Consider the following 20660-nt stretch of genomic DNA (forward strand, 5'->3'; position numbering starts at 1 on the left):
ACAAAACACACACACACACACACACACACACACACACACACACACACAAAACTGCATTATGTGTACAGAGCACATTTTTTTGATCCAATCATCCATTGATGAATATCCAGGCTACTTCTGCATCTTGGCTACTGTGAAGTGTTACAATGAACACAAATGTACAAGATCTCTGTGGTCAGCTGACTTGGAGTCAGGTATGTATTCTGGATCATGTGTTCTCAGTTTTGGGGGCAAGCCTCTTACTGATCTCCACAGTGGCTGTACTAGGCTGCATTCCCATCAGCAGGCTGTAACAGCTCCATTTCCTCTGTATCCTTGGAATATGTTGTTAGTTGGTTTCTCAAAGCCAGCCGTTCTAACTGGATGAGATGGGAGTCTCGGCACTGTTTCTACTTTCAGATAAGGAAGTTGAGTATTTTACGTATTTATTGATAACTGATATTCTTTTTCATTTTTTAACTATTTTATGTCCATGGGTATTTTGCCTGCATGGATGTAAGTGCACTATGCATGCACCTGGTGGAGGTCAGAAGAGGGCGTCAGATCCCCTGGAACTGGAATTAAAGATGGCTGCTAGCCACCATATAGGTGTTGGGAACCAAATCAGGTCCTTTGGAAGAGCAGTAAGTGCTCTTAATCACTGAGCCATCTCTCCAGCCCCAAAGCTTCTGTTGAGAAGTATCTGCTCAATCTACTTCCCTATTTATTGACCGAATGACTTTCTTTTTTGGTATTCAGTCCTTAGTTCTTCATGGAGTCTAGATATTAAACCTGTCAGGTGCAGTTGGTGAAGACTTTCCCTTATCCTGCAGGCTACTTTCTCACTCTGACTGCTTCCTATTCCATACCAAAGCATTTTTGTCGTGCATTTGTCCTATTTTGGCATCCTTTTCAGAAAGTCCTTACCTACTCTGCATCTTAAAGTGTGTGGCTTTTGCTTTAGAATTTCAGACCTTACAGTAAGGTGTTTGATCCATTTTGTATTGATTTTTGGACAAAATAAGAGATGGAAATTGAATTTAACATTCTACATACAAACATGCAGAATTCCCAGGATCACTTGTTGAAGAGGCTATTCCTTGGTTTTGAGATAGTTGCCAAAAACCAGGTACTACAGGTGTATGGGTTTGTTTCTGGGTCTTCTGTTCTTTTCCACTGCCTGGTATGTTGCCATGTTTATGCTGCTATGGACTGTGGTACAGTTTGAAATTGAATACTCTGATGCCTTCCTATCAGCACTGTTCTTTCTGTTTAGGACTGTTGTGGTTATTCAGGGTCCACTGTACTTCTGGGTGAAGAATTTTTCCTAATTCTGTGAGTAACAGCATTGTAATTGTGCTGAGGATTCCACTGATCTGTAGGCTGCTTTGAATAAGGCCATTTTCACAATACCATTTCTGCCAATGCCAGAGTATCAGAGATCTTTCCTCACCTGCATTCCTCCTCGTCTCCAGTCTTCACTGGAAAGGTCTTTATCTCCCTGCATAGGGTTATAGCAATGCAACTTTGTTTTAATATATTATGAGCACGACTCTTTTCCTGACTTCTCAACAAACGTGTTATGGGTATATAAAAAAGCTACTGATTTTTGTGTGTAGATCGTTTCTACTTTGCTGAAAATATTTGTCAGCATTAAGAGTTTTCTGGAAATTATTATGTCTTTTACATATAGGAGCAGACTGATTGTAAATAGAGATAATTTGACTTCTTGTCTATCTGTACCCCTTTTCTTAATCTTTATCTCGCCTGGTTCCTGTAGCTAAAACTTCAAGTCCTCATATCTTCTCGATCTCCGAGGAAATGCTTCAGTTTATCAAACTGAGTGGCTGTCTGGGGTTCTGCTTTTCATGTCCTTCAATGCTGAGGCTCTTCCTTCTATTTCTGGTATCGCTGGAACTTTAACCATTCAGGGAGGCTGAACTTTGCTAAAGAACACTCCTGCAGCTGTTGAAATGAATACACGGTTTCTAGCACTGATCCTACTTACACGCTGCATTAGCTTAACTTCAACCATTCTTGCATTGCAAGAATAAGATCATACACTATGAATTCTTTATTTCAGTTTGAAAATAATTCATTAAGAGTTTTTACATAGGGCTGGAGACATGGCTCAGCAGGGAAGAGCAGTGGCTGCTCCTGCAAAGGAACTAGGTTCCACTCCTAGCACCCACATGGCAGCTAACAACTGTTCATAACTCCATTTCCAGGGGATCCAGTGCCTTCTGACCTCTGCTGCCATTACACAACATAGATGCACTTACTTACATGTAGGCAATGCGCTCATACACATAAAATAAAAAATAATAAAAATATTTTTTAAAGCCAGGAGTGATGGCACATACTTTAACCCCAGCAGAGGCAGAGGCAGGCAGATAGATCTCTGTGAGTTTGAGGCCAGCTTGGTCTCCAATTGCAAATCCAGGCCAGCTGTTGCTACAGGGAAACCCTTTCTCGAAAAGACCAAAAAATTAATTTGTCGTGTTCATCAAGTAAACTGGGATGCTTCTTTCATTTCTCTTTTTTCCCCTTATCTGGCTTGGGGGACAAGGTAATACTGCTTCAGGAATGAATCTGGTTTGTTCTTCCTTAAAGGCCAGTTAGAATTTGACAGGAATCAGTCCCATCCTGAACTTTTCTTTGTTGGGAGAATGTTGCTTTAAAAAAAAAAAAACTACTTCAATCTGATTGCTTACTATGGATCTATTTAATAGGTTAATATCCTCTTCACTGATAGGTCATATATGTCTAAGAATTTATGCATTTTGTCAGCATTTTTCCAACTTTTTGCAATATAAATTTCCAAGTATTTCCTAATGATTCACTGGATTTCATTGATATCTGTTATAATAATCCCTTTTTCATCAATAATTTTATTACTTTGGGTCTTCCTCACTCTCTTTTTTGATCAATATAGCCAAAAGTTTGTCAAGCCAATCTTTTTTATTAAGTTACATTTAGTACTGGGGTGGAGGGCAGACCCAGTTGTCAGACAGCCTGTGTGAGGAAGTCTGTGGAAACTGATTCTCTTTCCATATGGGGTGGGTGGATCCTGGGTTTCAAATTCAGGGCATCTTCACCTGCTGGGTAATCCAAGTGGCCCCTTCATTTCACTGACTCTTGGTACTGTTCTCTTTGGTCTCAATTTCATAAATTTCTATCTTGACCTTTATTATTTTTTTCCATCTATTAATCTATTCCTTTGGGGTTTGGTTTATTCTTATTTTCATAAGACCATGAGGCATATCAATAGGTTACTTATTTGAGATCTCACTGATTTTTTTTGGTTTTGGTCTTTTTTGAGGCAGGGGCTTGCTAAGCCCCAGGGGACCTGAAACTCACTATGTAGGCCAGGTCTCTCTCTACCTCCCAGTGCTGGGATTAAAGGTATGTACCACAACACTTGGCTAAAAAGTTTTATTTTCTTTTGATTTTTGTAATTTTTAAATTTCTCCCAGATTTATTTAATGGCCTACTAATCCGTCAAGAATGTTTATTTCAATGTTCTTGTAATGGTACAGTTTTATAGTTTTCCTTGCTATACGTGTCCAATTAACTTTTTTAAACTTTATTTTATGAGTGTTATGTTTGCATGTGTCATGCCAATGCCAACTGGGTAAGAAGAGGGTGTCAAGATCCCCTGTAACTGGAGTTACCGTACAGACGGTTGTTAGCCGCCATGTGGGTCTTGGGACTCAAACTCAGGTCTTCTGCGAGAACAGCGAGTGTTGTTAACTACTGAGCCAGCTCCCCCTCCCCATGTCCAATTGATTGTAACTGTCATCTTGATACAGCCTAAAGTCCCCTGAGAAAGAAGTCTTGAGGGAGTTCCCAGATTAGATTGCCCTGTGAGCAGGTCTGTAGGGGATTTTCTTTCTGTTTATAGATGCAGGAGGGCCCAGCCTACTATGAGTGGCACCATTTCCTGGGAAGTGCTCCTGGCTGTGAGCAAGCCAGGTAGTAAGCAGCATCCTCCATAGTTCCTGCTGTACTTCCTTGGCTGAGCTTCTTTGATGGTCTAAAACATGATCTAATTTAGAGAAAGTGCTATAGACTGCTGAGCTAAAAATGTGTGCTCCACAGCTATTGGTGGAAATATTCTGTAGATAAATCTTATTTTATTTGGGGGTAAGGGGAAGACAGGGTCTCTCTTAATCCTAGCTGGCCTGAACTCACTATGTAGACAAGGCTGGCCTTGATCTCATCAGCCTGCCTCTGCCTACCAAGTGCTGGGATTAAAGGTATATGCCACCATGCTGGGCTGTAGATGTCTTAAATGATCTAATGAGTAGCCTGACTCTGAGGTTTCATTGCTGATTATTCTGTCTAAGGAATCTAACTATTAATGAAAGTAGGCACAAACATGACCCACTATTATTGAAATAAGGACATACTCAACATTCAGAACACATGTAATTAGAACTGTTACATCCTGTTGAGAGGCTATTTACTTCATTAGTATGTAGTGACCTCAATCTCTTCTAATTCTGATCTGCACTTACTTTCGGATGTCAGTACTGCTTGTAACCTTTGCTTGGTTTCAGTTTCTACTTGCTTGGTGTACTGATTTGGAGCTTGTCAGTTCTGGTCTATTATTCTTTGTCAAGGTGGTATGTTTCGTGTACATAACAAACACTTAGATCTTGTCTGAATATCTAATCCAATAATTTGTATCTTTTGTCTATTTAAAAATTTATTTTCAAAAGGGCATGGTGGCGCACACCTTTAATCCCAGCACTTGGGAGGCAGAGGCAGGCTGATCTCTCTGAGTTCAAGGCCAGCCTGGTCTACATAGTGAGTTTCAGGACAGCTGGGGCTACAGGGAGACCCTGTATCAAAAAGACCAAAAAAAAAAAAATTATTATTTTCATTTTATGTGTGTGAGTGTTTTCCTGCATGCATATATGTGCATCATGTGCATGCAGTGCACGCAAATGCCAGAAGAGGCCACAGGTCCTCCTGGAACTGAAGTTACAGATGATCATGAGCTGGGAACTGAACAGCAGGCTTCTCCAAGAGCAGCAAATACTGAGTCATCTCTCCAGCCTCTAATTTGTGTCTTTTAATTGGAGAAGCAGGTCCATCTACATCAGCCAGGTGTGGTGGTGTGTGCCATGAATCCCAGCACTAGAGATGCAGAAAGCCAGAGAGTGGTCAAAGAAATCACAGAGAAGGGGCAGGACGAGCAGAAGAAGTAGTGGCTGCAAGACCAGGTACAGTTCTGCAGAACATGGTAAAGATGAGGGTTTACTATGAAGACCACGGGGTGGTACTGGAGACATGCACAACAGACTGGCAGAGAAGGATGTAGGGGAGAATGGAAGCCTGGTGACCTTCTGCAGTGTAAGAGAGAGGTGAACCACATTACCATTGAATGACAAGGACAGCTGAAGTAGGAAATGACTGGCTTTGATTTGGGGCTTTATTTTGAAAACAAAGAAAAATCTACAGATCTGTAAGATGAATAATGAAGAAAGTGAAAAGAGGATTCTAAGGTGGCTTTACCTAACGAAGAAGGAAATGTTGGAACTCTTAGGCTAACATCAATAAACTACTTTAGTCATCTGAATTTTTTATTCATTCAAGTGTATTTTAACTGCAGAGAGAGAGAGAGCGAGAGAGAGAGCGAGTGAGCATAAACCTAATAATTTACATCAAATATCTGTGTGAGATGCTCTGGACAACATGATAGTAAAGCGACAAGAACAACTGAATATCATTCTTTGAGGGCCATCTTGTGGGGTTTTGTCTGGTTTTTGTTTCTTAAGTGTGTGTATGTATGAGCGTTTGTGTGCGGGTGCAGACTCAGTGTCATCCTTGGATGTCATTTCTTGGGTGCCATTTGCCTTGTTCTAGGAAACAAGGTGGCTCTCTAGACTGCAGGAGGCGAGACGGGCTGGCTAGCAAGTCTCAAGGACTCTTCCTGTCTGTCTCATCAGCACTGGGATCACAAGCAAGCATGTGTCACCATGCCTGGCCTTTTTTTACATGGATTCCAAGGACTGAACTTAGCTCCTCTAGCTTGAAGAGAAGGTACTCACTGATTAAGCTGTCAACCCAGCGCTTTTATTTTACATTAATGAAATACTACTACATAAATGATAGAAAACAATTTTAAAAGACTAGGTTCTTAAAAGCACTTCTTTCATAAACCTGACTCTACAGACACTCTCTCTGTAACTCCCCCCCCTACACACACACACTAGAGTGCAAGAATAAAGATTTTATATCTTACGAAAAAATTGTTAGAGTGTTCTAATAGGCTATCTTGCTTTAAAAAGGCAACTGTCAGCCGGGTGTGGTGGTGCATGCCTTTAATCCCAGCACTCGGGAGGCAGAGGCAGGCAGATCTCTGTGTGTTTAAGGCCAGCCTGGTGTACATAGTGAGTTCCAGGGCAGCTGGGGCTACTGGGAAACCCTGTCTAAAAAAGACCGGAAAAAAAAAAAAAAAAAAAAGGCAACTGTCACTGATTAATTTTCCATACAAAGGAAGGGAACTGAAAAGCATCATGTTTTGATATGAGTGCTCTCTAGTCCTTTCATTTCTTTCCTTATTGTGAAGTCATTTCTTCTTTAGCAGGAAAAAAGGGGAGAAATCATCTGCATCAATACATTGACTATCACAATGTCACACATCCAATTCAGACCTTAAACTCACAAAACTCAATTGCAAGTAACTTCTATTTGACTCTTTAAATGACGTATTTGTAACATATTTGACATAGCCCCAAGGCTTTCATTATACACTGCTAAAAATATATTGATAAGAACTGAAAGATTTAAAACTATCAAATTACTTTTGTAATCTGCTAAGACTAAGCAGCAACATGGAGACATTCCATCTTTCTCTGTCAATGGGGAGGTACACTGCCAGTGTGTATGTAACCCAGGATGATGTATGACTGCCTGGAATTATTTCAAGAAAGCAAACAAAATATAAAAATCTGCAGAGATTGTTCCTCAGCATTTACGGCAACCCTGAACATTACCAAAATCTGTGAATACTTAAGTCCCTTAAATCAGTCATTCATATTTGCAGATGCAAAACCCAAGGTATAAGAAAATCAACTATATTTCAATTTAGGGCAAAGCTGAGTGAGCAAAACTTTACCTAATATCAAAAGTTCTTTTATTCAATGGAGATCTACCTTGAGTTTTGCTTCAAAATGAATTCGTAAAACTAAATGACTAACAAATGTAATCAATGGCAAAATAAAGCTTGTCAGAAAAACATTTACTACAGACAGTACTATAAAAGCCTAGAACTGGAGGGGAAAAGGTGTCATCAGAGCTCTTGTACATTCAACTAAGCTCTAAGAGCCTTGATGATATACTTTAGAAACACATCATGATTTCTTACTTTTATCTGACTTATTTAAATGAGACAGGATCTCCCATACCCATGACTGGTTCTGAAATCACTATATAATAGAGAACTGCCTTGAATTTCTGATCCTCTTGGCTCCACCACACAAATACTAAGATTGTAGCCACGGGCCACCTCATCTAGTCATGAGGTATTAGCGATCAAACCCAGTGCCTGAGTGCATGAGAGCCAGAGACTCTACCAATTGAGTTACATCCTCAGACCCTTTAATAGCTCTTTGTAAAAAATTCATGTGCGTGCCTCTGTGTGCACATGCCTGTGTGTGTGTACAGGCTGAAGGACAATCTCAGGTGTCATCCCGAGGAACATCAACCTCCTTTAAACACAGGGTCTCTCATTGGCCTGGAGTCAATTAAGCTAGGCTGGCTGGCTGGCAAGCACAGGGATCCTCCTTGCCTCCACCACCCCAGCACTGGGATTCCAGTGTGCATCACATACCTGGCCCTTTTTTAAGGATTCTGGGAATCAAACTCAGGTCCTCATACTTGGTATGGCAAGCAATTTACCCACTGAACCACCTCCCACCTCTGCCTTTTTAACTGGTTATAGTTCCTACATTCCCTGAACCTATACAGTGATTCTCGGCCAGGGGTGATTTTGTTCACCAATGAGTATTAGGGTTAACTGGACACATTTGATTGTCCTGACCTCATGCAATCAGAGACTGCAAGGCACTATGTACCCCTGTTTTCACAACAAAAAGCTAACTGACAAAAAGTATCAGTGGTGAAAAATCCTAAGTAGTAGGGTAATATATCTCACTATATTAATAATCTACCAGCACATTCCCATTGGTTTTGGTCTCTAACCCTTTGGAATTTCTTTGGGTTATATGAATAACAAAATATATTACTTTGTAAATTGTATTTTTAGCTTATCAACTGTGGCCAACATTGTCCTCAAAAGAGTGTAAATTCCAAGTTTTCCTTCACACCCCTGATTTTGGTGATAATTAGACTGGTAAGTTAATTTGCCAAATCTTATAAAAACTGTCTACTTTTTTAAAAAAGCTGTACTTACTGAATGTAATAAATTCAATAAAGTTGATTTTTTAACAGTGCACACAAGGTCAAACAAAAGCATTTCTAAGGAATGTTTTAGAGTAACTGGTGTAAATAAAACACCTGTGGATTATTGTACATACCCCGAGTTCCAGGTTTTGTTGAAGCAGAGGATGAACTCAGCAGTGGATCTGAAGGAGTCAAGAACCCTGCTGTATCTGAAATCTGAGCCCTATCTTCTGACAGGTTGTCTAAACTCAGCTTGCTTTGTCTGCTGGTATCCAGAAGATCTTTTCCAAAAAATGCTTCCTAGACAACGACGGACACAGAAAAAAAGTATTAGTCCTAAAATTCGAAAAATTCAACAGTATCCTGTCATCACTTTTGATAAGAAAAACTTTAGTAATACACAAACTGAATTTTTGACTGATTCTGTAAGTTTTAAACTAACAAAATTAAGATTTTAAGAGCTTTTCAAAATTGAATAAAATTACACAAATAAAACAACTGTGTCAAATGTTTCTAGAAACTAAAGAATAATTCAATTGCTAGAGACTAATCCACAATTAAATTTTAAATTGATAGGTTTCTATACTAATGGATTTTGAACCATAGTATAAGCAAAAGTGAAGCTTCATAAATATTAATAATATTTATAGATCACTTGCAGAAGCAGATAAGATTTTGATCTATGGCTTTAATATTTACACACTTCAGGATGTGGTACTCTCGTGTTGATTCACGATGATTCATATAACCACATCAGAAGTCTTACACTATACAACTGAAAGACTTAGTCATTTGAAACAGACCATGTAGGAAAAGTCTGCAAGCTACAAAAGGCTTTCGAGTCATCCACTCAGATGAGCACTTCCCCATCTGAGCAATTTTCTTTGACTGGTACGTTTCAGGTGAGTTCTCTGATTATCCCAAGGATCAACATGGAAGACAAAAGGTGGCCTCAGATGCTTTGCTTTAGCCCAACAATCTCCTATCACTGTATTTTCTACTCCATGGCCTCTCTGGCTAGATGACTCTAGAATGTTCATGGAAGCTGGTGACAGCCATCACACCCCTGCTGCATAAGCACAAACAGAAGGCCCCACATAGCTTTCATGACACTGTAAGTAAAACCAGCCTCAGTGTTCCTCAGGTGCATAGCTAAATAAAAGCACAGGTATTGCCACTACAAAGTGCTGAGGTGGGGATGTTGTTGGTAGCAGCACTACTGGATTCAAACACGTTAGGCAAGATATCTATCACTGAGCCATATCCCCACCCTAAAATGCAGACTGTTTTAAACTAAAAAAAAAAAAAAAAAAAACTTTTAAAATTTATTTTATGTGTAAGCGTGTTTTGTCTGACTGATGTATGTGCACCTATACCACTCAGTGCCTGCAGAGGAAAGAGGAGGATGTTGGATCCCCTACGAAACGGAATTATAAATGGTTGTTAGCTGCCATGTGGGTGCGGGGAACTAAATCTGGATCCTCTGCAAGAGTAGCCAGTGCTCTTAATCACTGAGCCATCTCTCCAGTCCCCAAGAGCCTGGGGAGGTACCCTGGGTCACAGTGTTTTACAGCCACAGAAAAGTAGCTAACACACAATGTCATCAAAGAAAGGCTCTGAAATACATGACCAAAAGAAAGATGCTGAAAGACAAGTGTAACAAAATACACAAATGAAGACAATTCTAAGAACACAAAAATAAATCATACAAAAATGTCAAAAAATGCTAGCAATGGATAACTTTAGAGAAGGGACTAGATGCTGAGGAGGTAGCACAGTGGCAAGAGTGCTTCCTGCACCAGTGTGAACCCTGCTGGAACAGCAGCACATGTTGGCAACCCCAGTGCAAAATGGGCGGTAGAGACAGGAAAATGCCCAGAAGCTCAGGGGGGCTAGCCTGGGGCATGTAGCCAAGCGGCAAATAATGAAGAGGCCTTGTTACAGACAAACGGGAATACGAGGACCAACATCCAAGGCTGTTGGCCAACCTCTACACACGTCATGGCACATTTATACCTACTGCCTACACTACACAATATCTTTCTCTCAAAAACCACATCAAGAAAGGTACAGATTATTTTTCTTATTCAAAATTTTTCTATTTTTAAGTAAGTCATTTCACTATGAAAATTGAAAAATTTTTTTGGTCTTTTTGAGACAGTCTCCCTGTAGCCCCAGCTGGCCTGAAACTCACTTTGTAGACCAGGCTGGCCTTGAACTCACAGAAATCCACCAGCCTCTGCCTCCCAAGTGCTCAGACTAAAGGCGTGCGCCACCACACCTGGCTGAAAATTTAATTTTGAAATCCAAGCAACCATAATAATAAAGAATACTGAAAAGTGTAAAACATCTTTGACATTTAGAAATCTATGATGTATAATCCCTAAGTATAAATCTAAACAATCTTAAATTAACATTAATAATATTCTCTAATAATTTACCATTACTGTCTTGATATTTATCAAAATTTGTTATGTTCTAATAATTGTTATGTTCTAATGAGTTTCCATTCCTTACAGTTAACATAAAAGAGAAGTTGTGTGTGGTTTCCAACCTGACATTGTCAGGAACTCCAAGAATGGACAAAGGGCAGGCACTCCTAGTCACATAGCATCACTAGCTGATAGGAGGTATTCCCATTGGTTAGAGCACGTATTTTAGAGTTTACCTCCACACTGCTGTGATTAACAACAGCAACAAAAAGCTTGGAAAGAATGTTAATGAATTTCCAGTTAATTCCTGGCATTATGTGTTTCTCAGGTCAGTGGGGAAACTTACAGAATGTATAAGAGATAGCACCATTACAAAGATGTCCTGGCCCAGCAGGCTCAGATCACAGCAGGAAATGCAAAATCAGATCCAATTTTTAAAAAACATTTATTATGCTCACGAGCTTGTGTGTGTGTGTGTGTGTGTGTGTGTGTACATACATGTGCATGTCACGAGCACATATGTGACCGTCAGTTAATTTCTTCCACATGTGAGTTTAGGGAATCACATCAAGCTTGGTAGCAAGCACCTTTACCCACTGAGTCATCTCATCAGACCAAGATCCAGTACTTTTAAGGGCTCTTTTAAAACCAGATAAGGTGGCTTATAACAATAATCCTAACATTCCAGAGGTAGAGGCAAGAGAATCAGAAGTTCAAGATCATCCTTGTCTACACATCAAGTTTGAGGCCAATCAGGCTACGTAAGATTGTGTCAAAAAACCAACCAAGAATAAACCTCACACAACAACTACCATCAGTACCAGGAAGGGAGGTGGGAAAAGAGGGAGGGAAGGAAGGAATTAGAAAGAATATGCATTCAAACGCTCTTTTACAAAGTATAAACAGCTAGTTTCCATACTTGGGTAACAACTAAAGGAAGCTTCCTAAATATGGATTATAGTTTCCAGAAAGATCCATAGGAGGAGGAGGAGGTCAACTTCTCAGTACATCCAGAAATGTTCAAGAGGAGGCAAGGGAAACAGAGCAGGAGAACAAGAACAAAGGGGCAGATAAAGCAACAGGGACAAAATAAATCAATTTCCTAACTAATAAGATTACTGCTTTAAAACACAGTGCAAGTGCTGAAGTGAGCACTGACTGCTCTTGCAGAGGACCTGGGTTCGATTCCCAGCACCAACAGAGTGGTTACTAACTGTCCTTAACTCCAGTTCCAGAGGAATCCGACGCCCTCTTCTGACCTCCATTGCACGACACGGGTGCACTCACATACATGCAGGCAATACACTCATACACGTAATTTTTTTTTTTAAAAAAAAACGTACCAAACCAAAAAAAGGCAAATACTCATTTTTTTATGGAGCCTACTAAATTAAATGTAATTTATGACAGGCAATGAAGAGGGTAAAAAAGGTGAAATTTAGTAACAACGGCCCCAACCCCCAGTTGTTTTTTTTTTTTTTTTTTTTTTTTTTTTTTTTTTTTTTTTGTCTTTCTTGAGACAGCGTCTCCCTGTAGCCCCAGCTGGCCTGGAACTCACTATGTAGACCAGGCTGGCCTTGAAATCACAAAGCTCTGCCTGTTTCTGCTGGGATTAAAGGTGTGTACCATCACAGCTGGCTAAAAACAAACAAACCCATTTATAAAAGCTCAATTACCTAACTGTACAATAAAATATAAAGCAAAATATTACTTGTAAGTAAGCAGGGAACGTTTCTTCAAGCTTATTTTTCCTTTTTCGGTATCTCTTCTTCATTTTTTCAGATTCATGGACTAGAGCATCTGGTAACTGCTCATTCCAACCTGAAAGAAGAGTCATGCTCATGACCACATGCACTAACATCTCACCACATAGCACAGTCAGTAGATACCAACAATAGACATATGTATAAACAAACAAGTTTGCAACACAGGAAGAGCTCAAAGCAAGTTTTTTAGTAAGTGTTAAGCATCTCAAAAAATTCATTTATCTCTTCAGGAGTACAATTCCTATCCTTTCTGAATAACTAGCATTTCCATAAAAAGCAGAAATTTAATTTTCTAAACAAAACAATTAAAAGATGATATAAAAATGCTGGGGCTGGAGAGATGGCGCAGCAGTTAAGAGCACTGGCTGCTCTTTGCAGAAGACCTGGATTTTGGATTCCCAGCACCCACATGGTGGCTAACTGTCAGTAACTCCAGTTCCGGGGGATCCAACGCCCTCTTCTGACCTCTATGGGCATGGGCACTGCACAACACAAGTACACTTAGATACATTCAGGTAATATACTCATACACATAAAATAAAAATAACATTTTTAAAAGATGAAAACACCAAAAACATTAATGCATATTAACAAAATATGAACTGGCTACTCACAAACTCCTAAGGAAAATTTAGAGAACACAATATTTTTGTAACTGAGTTTGTTAAATAAGAAATAAAACCAGTACTTATTACTTATCACCGTGTCACACACTTTGGTGTGTGTCAGAAAAGCAACAACATGATAGCCTTCCCTGAGAATTCACAAGCTGGGTATGGATCTGATTTGAGTAGTAAAATAAAATACAGTAAACCTGAATTGGTATGATACAGGTGGACAAAAATATATTAAGCTGCCCACTTTTGCTTAAGAGAGTCCTAGGCAAGTAGCATTCAGAGTCCTGGAGAAACAACTCAGTTCTTAAAGTTTTTGTTGTTTGTGGTGACACATGGAGGAAATCCTGAGAAGAGGAGGATCGTAAGTTTGAGGCCAGCCTAGGCTACATCATTAGGCTAGGCATGATGCCACACAACTTTAATCCCAGCAGAGGCAGGCGGATGTCTTGGAGTTTCATGCCAGCTCAAGACAAACGCAACACACACACACACACCACCAAAAATAAATAAATAAATAAACAAAACCAAATTTTTTAAACAAAGACTATTCCAAAGAATAGGACTTTGCAACAAGGAAATGAACGAACGAATGAATGAATGAATGAACGAACAAAAGAACGAATGAACAAACGTTTGTGCCTTTCACATAGTGCATGCAATCTAATGAGGCAGTGGTGGATGGAAGCAGCAGACACAGATATGAAACAGCTTCAGAAATTTTATGCTCTAGATCAATTACATGAAGAAATAAAAGATACTGAAAGTACACAGTAAGATTTAATATGAAACTATGAAGTGATTAAACATCAAAAGGGTAACACGGAAAGGTAGGAAACAATATTTGAAATTTAAGACTCAATATCTCAGAAGGCCACAACTGTCAAAGTTTTGGAGAGTAAGAGACTATAGCATGTAAGATGGAACTCCTATATATATGGAACCTCACCCACCCACAGCTCAGGGACCATTGGGGAAGAGGAGGCAGCAAGACTGTAAGAGCCAGGGCTGGTTCATGAACACTGGGAGGTAGAGGCTTCCAGGCCACTGGAGGCTTGCTCAAGTGAGCCTGTGGCAGCGGTGGGTGGGTGACAGGACCCATGTCAGCTCAATTAAACAAGGGCCCAAAAGGGAGGTGAGAAATAGGTGGCAGGCCGGCAGTGGAATGAGAACTATTTGAGACTGACTGCTGTTGGGTGAGGGGCAGTGAGACTTACGTATGATCATTGGACAGGCCGACTAGACTCCAGGGGATGTTTTTACACTGAAGGACATTTGGGCACAACTGAATGAGTAGGACTCAGCATGTATGGCAGAGTGCATAAGGTTCAGTGGGGGGCACAGAGGGAGGCATGGGGAAGGGGGTCTTGATTTGAGTGGGAAATGTATGATATTTTAAAAGCTCAATAAAAAATTAAAAAAAATAAAATTCAATAGCTGAGTGAGACACAAGTTACAATAAAAACTAAAAGGTAGGTATATAATTATCTGGATGACTGAAAAGAGAGAAAAAAAGTTTTATTATACACATCAAATTCTTTAAATCAGGGATTCTTGTTAGGGGGTCACAATAGAAACTTCTTAAAAACCATTATAGTGCTTCCAAAAAAAAGAAAGCAATTTCTGATTTATTCACTTAAGGTTGTTTAACAACAAAAAGGACTGTTAAAGAGGGTGTGCTGAGAACATCCCAATGTTCTTCATATTTAACCTTGAGATATAATTCAAAATTCATAAACATAACAGATTGCCAACAACAGCGATTACAAGGTCTCCATCAGGACCATTTCTTCTTTTTTTTTTTTTTTTTTTTTTTTTTTTGGTCTTTCTGAGACACGGTCTCCCTGTAGCCCCAGTGGTCCTGGAACTCACTATGTAGACCAGGCTGGCCTTGAACTCACAGAGATCTGCCTGCCTCTGCCTCCCTGGGATTAAAGGCGTGTACCACCACGCCCGGCAGGACCACTTCTTTAAAAAACAAAAACCCACAATAAAATATTATTAATTCATAGAAGGGTAAGGCTTAAGCAATGATTTCATTTTCTTTGAAGCACTGAGGATGTCAGAAGGTTTTACTGGATGTTATTTATAGTTTTGTTAAAGTGTACTGACTTACCCTGTCACTTTCAATTCAATAGCTTGTAACTTTAAAGGCAAGCAAAGAAAGGCCTGTGTTAAAAAAGCTAGAAATTATGTTCTACGGCTGAGTGATCCCTACTCTGTTCATATGTAACATATGAAATATTTATTACCGAGGGAAAAGGAACTTAACATTTCAAAGGTGAGGCAAGGAATGTAGGTCAGTATAAAGTGTGACCTTAGCACTGGGAGGTCCTGAGTTCTACTGAAGCAAAGCGAAAGGGGGAGAAGGAAAAAAAGGGGAAGGGGAGGAAGGGAGAAAGAAAACATGGTGATGTATGCCTCTAATCTAGCACCCGGGGCAGCTGAGGTAGGAGAATCATGAATTTGAGGATGCCATGGGCTATGTAGGGAATTGGCATGAACTATTGGATGAGAGAGACCCTAGCTCAAAAAACAAAAAACAAAAAAACCAAAAAAAAACCCACCTCAAATAGTCTATCGGATTTAAACCATGCAACTCTACAGGCTTTCAAATCCTTCCAAAGACATAGCTAGCAGTATCCCTTTAATGACCCTTCTTCCCAGATTTATCGGTCCCAAGAAGTTAAATCAAAGCAAACCAGTACTGTACCATCTTCTCTGTTGGGTAACTGTTCAGAAATAGAGCCTGAAGAGTCTTTTCTGATCACAGATCTTTTGGCTTTTCCTTGTCCCGTTCGACTTCTTTGCCGCACCATAAACCCACCAATACCTATCCAAAAAAGAAACTAAGTAAGCCAATAAATAATCAATCTCTCCCTAAAATTCTACAGTCATCAAAGATGAAGTTGTTTTATCCTTAATAGTTAGATTTTTCCAAAATTCAAGGTGAAGATAATCTCATTTTGTGTGGGTGGGATGCATGCCTAATATATATGGATGCATGTGCATGTGGAGATCAGTTCACAGTGGATGTCATTCTCAATCTCTCTCCACCTTATATACTGAGGCAGAGACTCTCCCTTGAATCCAGAGCCTCCAATTCAGCTAGAATTCTCTAGGGATCCCCTGTGTCTGCTGGTATTATAGGCAGGCCACTATGCCATTCTAACATTTACATGGGTACTGAGGACCCATATAAATGGTCTTCACAGTTACTGGCAGAGCTCTCTCTCTCAAGATCCAATGATCTCATTTTTGTGTAAAGTAAAAAGGGTTATAAATGTTTTTAAAATATCAAAGACATTGCTATTACTTATCACACAAGAATGACAACTTGGAATATGGAAAGAATTGCTTGCATTTTCTCTTCTAGACAAGGTCAAAGTAAATACCAAACAGTAGACTGAGCTTGTCTGTTTGTTGAGGAACTGATAGATCTGTTTCCCCTTCCTGAGAACACACACCAAGCAGCAAGTATAAATGAGGAGACACAGATGGAGATCAGTACGACTTGAGGGGCGGGGGGTGTCTAGCTTTCCCATGTCATGAAGGCCAGTAAGACATGAGACACATGGAACTCTCTAGTTAGCAACATAGAATCTGGAGCCACAATACTGATAGACAAAAAGTAGCCATATGATGAATAGGGTTGATCAGGAAAAAGTAGAGTTTATTAGCAAAGGAACACATGGGACAGATTCCCTTCTGGGCAGGATAAATATCTGCCTGGGTCGTGAGCTGGGGTCTTTTAAAGGAGGAGGCTTCTGCTTCCTGCAGATGTCAGGAAGATGTATTTTTTTTAAAGTTGGGCTGGGGGTAGGGAGTGGGAGAGCGGGACTGTTAAACCTATTTTCTTTAGAGATCAAAGGGGAAGCCTGCTGTGTTGGCCAAACAGTGGAGAAAAGTCTGCTTCTCTTGACTTCAAAGACCAAGGTGCTTATCAACTCAGTTCCCTTTTCTCAGGAACTTGAGAAGTCCATTAGACCCTGTTGGTGAGGGGGTGGGGCTATCTGAACCTTAACAAATACATAATTCTGTCTACTAAGTAAACTTGGACTATTTAACTTTTCAGTACCCCAGTTCTTTCATTGGTAAAATAAAAATGGTAAGTACCAGCTCTCCATTCAGACATCATAACTAGAAACAAAATGATATAGTTAGAATAATGCCTGACTGTCAGCACTATAAACTTTTGTCGCAAGACATACTTAACTAGTAAAATGCTATTTGTAAAAAAAAAAAAAAAAATTGATTTATTATTTTTATTTTATGTGTGTGAGTGTATTGCCTGCATGTATGTGAGTGCACTCATGTCATGTAATGCTGGAGGTCAGAAGAGGGCTTCGGATTCCCCTGGAACTGGAGTTAAGGATGGTTTGTAACGCCATGTGGGTGCTGGGAATCGAACCTGGGTTCTCTGCAAGAACAGTCAGTGAACCATCTCTCCAGCCCCCAGTAAAATGCTTTTGTGACACCTCTCAAATAAAGGGATGTCATCCAGGTTATGATAAAGAAGATAGAACAAAAGGACATTAAAGTTGGTAGAAGGAAGCCGGAGTGGTGGCACACGCCTTTAATCCCAGCACTCAGGAGGCAGAGGCAGGTGGATCTCTGTCAGTTTGAGGACTATATAGACTGGTGTACATACTAGTTCAAGGCCAGCTGGGGCTACTGAGAGACCTTGTCTCAAAAATACAAAAAAAAAAAAAAAAAAAAAATCCTATTTATCTAATTTCAACATTTAGTACCTCACTTTGAATACTCATGTAAACTCAGGACTATCTGGTCAGTCCGTCAGTAACTGAGTTCAAGGCCAGCCTGGTCTACATAGTGAGTTCCAGGTCAGCTGGAGCTACAGGGAGACAGACCCTGTATCAAATAGAAAATGAATGAATGAATGAATGAATGAATGAGTTGGTAGAAGGAACAGGTAACATCTAAAAACATAAATGTGCCTGTAAGCATCATAATGAAAAAGAAATGAAACCATTTCATAATATGATTTGGATTAAACTAATCCTCAGTCTAAGTGATAGATGTGGCCCATTCATAAGGAAGGTGCCACTGAAGGTCTTAGAGAATACAAATTCAGTATTTAACCTATGTATCAAAAGGAATTTGGAACACTCTTACCAATAAAATCCAAGCATTCAGAACAGAGATTACACTAACCTAATTTAATACTTCATTTATTTAAAATAGACAATAAATGGGCTTTTTAAAATCCTACAACTTCTGTAATAAAACCATTCAATAACTTTCTTCCAATAATGTAAAAAAGCAAGGTAACATTCCTCACTATCCATGAAGTAGACTGGAAAGGAAAGAATGTAATCATTCATAGTGCACTGACTAGACTATAAATTCTACCAGGTATAAGAGCCTATCTTGTTCACCTTTGTGCCTAAATAAACACTATGCTGGGGATGGTGGCACACACCATTAATCCCAGCACTTGGGAGGCAGAGGCAGATGGATCTCCATGAGTTCAAGGCCAACCTGGTCTACAGAATGAGTTCCAGGCCAGCTGGGGCTACAGGGAGACCCTGTCTCAAAAAGACAAAAAAAAAAAAAAAAAAAAAAAACAAACCCAACCCCACAAAACCATTAGAAAAGGAAACCTGAAAAGAGCTGCAGAAATAGTTGTCAATGGGAAACACATGAAGGGCTTTAAAATGCAAAAGAAATTAAAACCAACTCAGTAGCACATTTACTAAATGGTTAACATCTATGAAAATGATTTTATAGTCAAGTATTCACATTTTCAATGTAAGGAATCCATCAGTGAAAGTGCACATTGAAGTAGCTTGGTTCTTATTGCACTTGAGTTCCAGACAGATGTTAATAAAATGTTGTACATAGTTCTGGCTGTTCAGTATTATTCAAGTCATAATCAGCATCATTATTAAAGTAGCCAAGTGGTAGTAATATTTAAATGTCTGTCTCAGGCACTCTACCTGGTCTGTATGGTTTTCTTTTTCTCTTTTTTACCCCATCTGTCCCTTCTACTCCCTTAGTTTCATCATCCACAGCTTCTCGCTCAGGACTAGATTCTGATTTTCCTTCACAATCCATAAGTTCTCCTTCTGGAAAAAAAGCAGAAATACAAATGAAACCAGGAAAGCCGGACAAATACAGATTCCTTAGATTGGAAAACAAAGCAAAACATCCCCAACCATTGTGATCCTGTGTGCCAGCATGTCTAAAATTAGAGAAAGGGAAGGTGCCCTGATGCAGAGCAAGGTAACAATCAGGGAAGAGCAATCAGAAATGCTCAAAAAGACTAATGTCAGTTTGCACTTTACAGAATCATTCACTTGCTTTTAAATCATGTCTTTAGGCCCAGGCTGTAAGGCTAAGTCTCTCACCTAGAACTCTCTCTAGGCTTTGGCCTAGAGCTCCAGTGGCTATGATTGCCTAACATCCAAGTTACTAAAAACTATACATCCAAAATGTCTAGTAACTTAAATGAACTCTAGTTCCTACCTTACCCCATTTTCCCAAAGGGACATGGAAACATATCATGTGCTCCATGGGCGCACAAGGCCTAGGGGAAAAGAGAACCACACTGTTCTCTTTTCTGCCATAATCAAGATTCCTCAGTTTTTCTCATAGCCATCTATTTCTCTCTACAGTTGTCTTATCCCAGTCTTGCAGATAATTCACTTTAAGGCCTGCTATAGTCCCCTGCCTCTATGATTACCCCTCTTTAATCAACTCTTCAGGTATAAATCTAAGGTCTACCATAATAGTCTTGTGTAAACTCTCCAGCTTTAACATACTAACCACGGTGCATTATACTGGAAAAGAGTAAATGTACAGATGAAACCAGGGAAGTCTATCAATACAGAATCTGGAACCATAATCCAAAAAATAAACTCTCTCTTCCATAGGAATTTATACAATAAGTGATCAATAAATATTTCAATGGACAAAGTAAATAAAATGAAGTAATGCATATATAAAACTTCAGGTCTAGGGTTGGGGAGATGGTTCAATGGGTAACACTTGCCTCCTAAGCCTGAGGACGCATATCCTGCTGCGTGTGAGGGTGCACACCTATAATTTCAGAGCACCTATGGCAGGATGGGAGGGGAGACAATGCCCAAAAGCTGGTCAACTAGCCTGGTGCATATACTGACAAACAAGACACTGCCTCAAAAACAGTGGAAAGTGAGGCCAACAGAAACTTGTCCTTCCATCTAGAACATGGAATTCTGTAGTTAGGAATCTGGATCATGGTATATGACAGCATACACATAAACACAAACACACACCCATGAAGATTTAAAAGGAAAACAAACTTATTGGGTGTGGTGGCAAATACTTTTAGTCCCAGAACTTGGGAGGCAGAGGCAGGTGGATCTCTGCGAGTTCAAGGCCAGCCTGGTCTACACAGTGAGTTCCAGGCCAGCTGGGGCTACAGGGAGACCCTGTCTCAGAAAGACCAA

At 39.8% G+C, this 20660-nt stretch overlaps 1 protein-coding gene across 17 annotated transcripts in view; it reads right to left on the reverse strand.

Moving 5' to 3' along the window:
- Window positions 1-20660, reverse strand: part of Kmt2c (lysine methyltransferase 2C) — a 297069-nt gene that overhangs the window by 61886 nt on the left and 214523 nt on the right. For all 17 annotated transcript variants that reach the window (XM_029570484.1, XM_029570494.1, XM_029570489.1 and 14 more), the window contains 4 exons: window positions 19167-19295; window positions 15920-16039; window positions 12538-12647; window positions 8529-8694 (listed from right to left, as the gene is read on the reverse strand). In XM_029570484.1, the coding sequence (XP_029426344.1) occupies window positions 8529-8694; window positions 12538-12647; window positions 15920-16039; window positions 19167-19295 (525 nt within the window). The remainder of the gene's footprint in view (window positions 1-8528; window positions 8695-12537; window positions 12648-15919; window positions 16040-19166; window positions 19296-20660) is intronic.

The sequence above is a fragment of the Nannospalax galili genome, unplaced genomic scaffold (genome assembly GCF_000622305.1).
Source record: "Nannospalax galili isolate Female #2095 unplaced genomic scaffold, S.galili_v1.0 scaffold302, whole genome shotgun sequence".
Classification (NCBI taxonomy): domain Eukaryota; kingdom Metazoa; phylum Chordata; class Mammalia; order Rodentia; family Spalacidae; genus Nannospalax; species Nannospalax galili.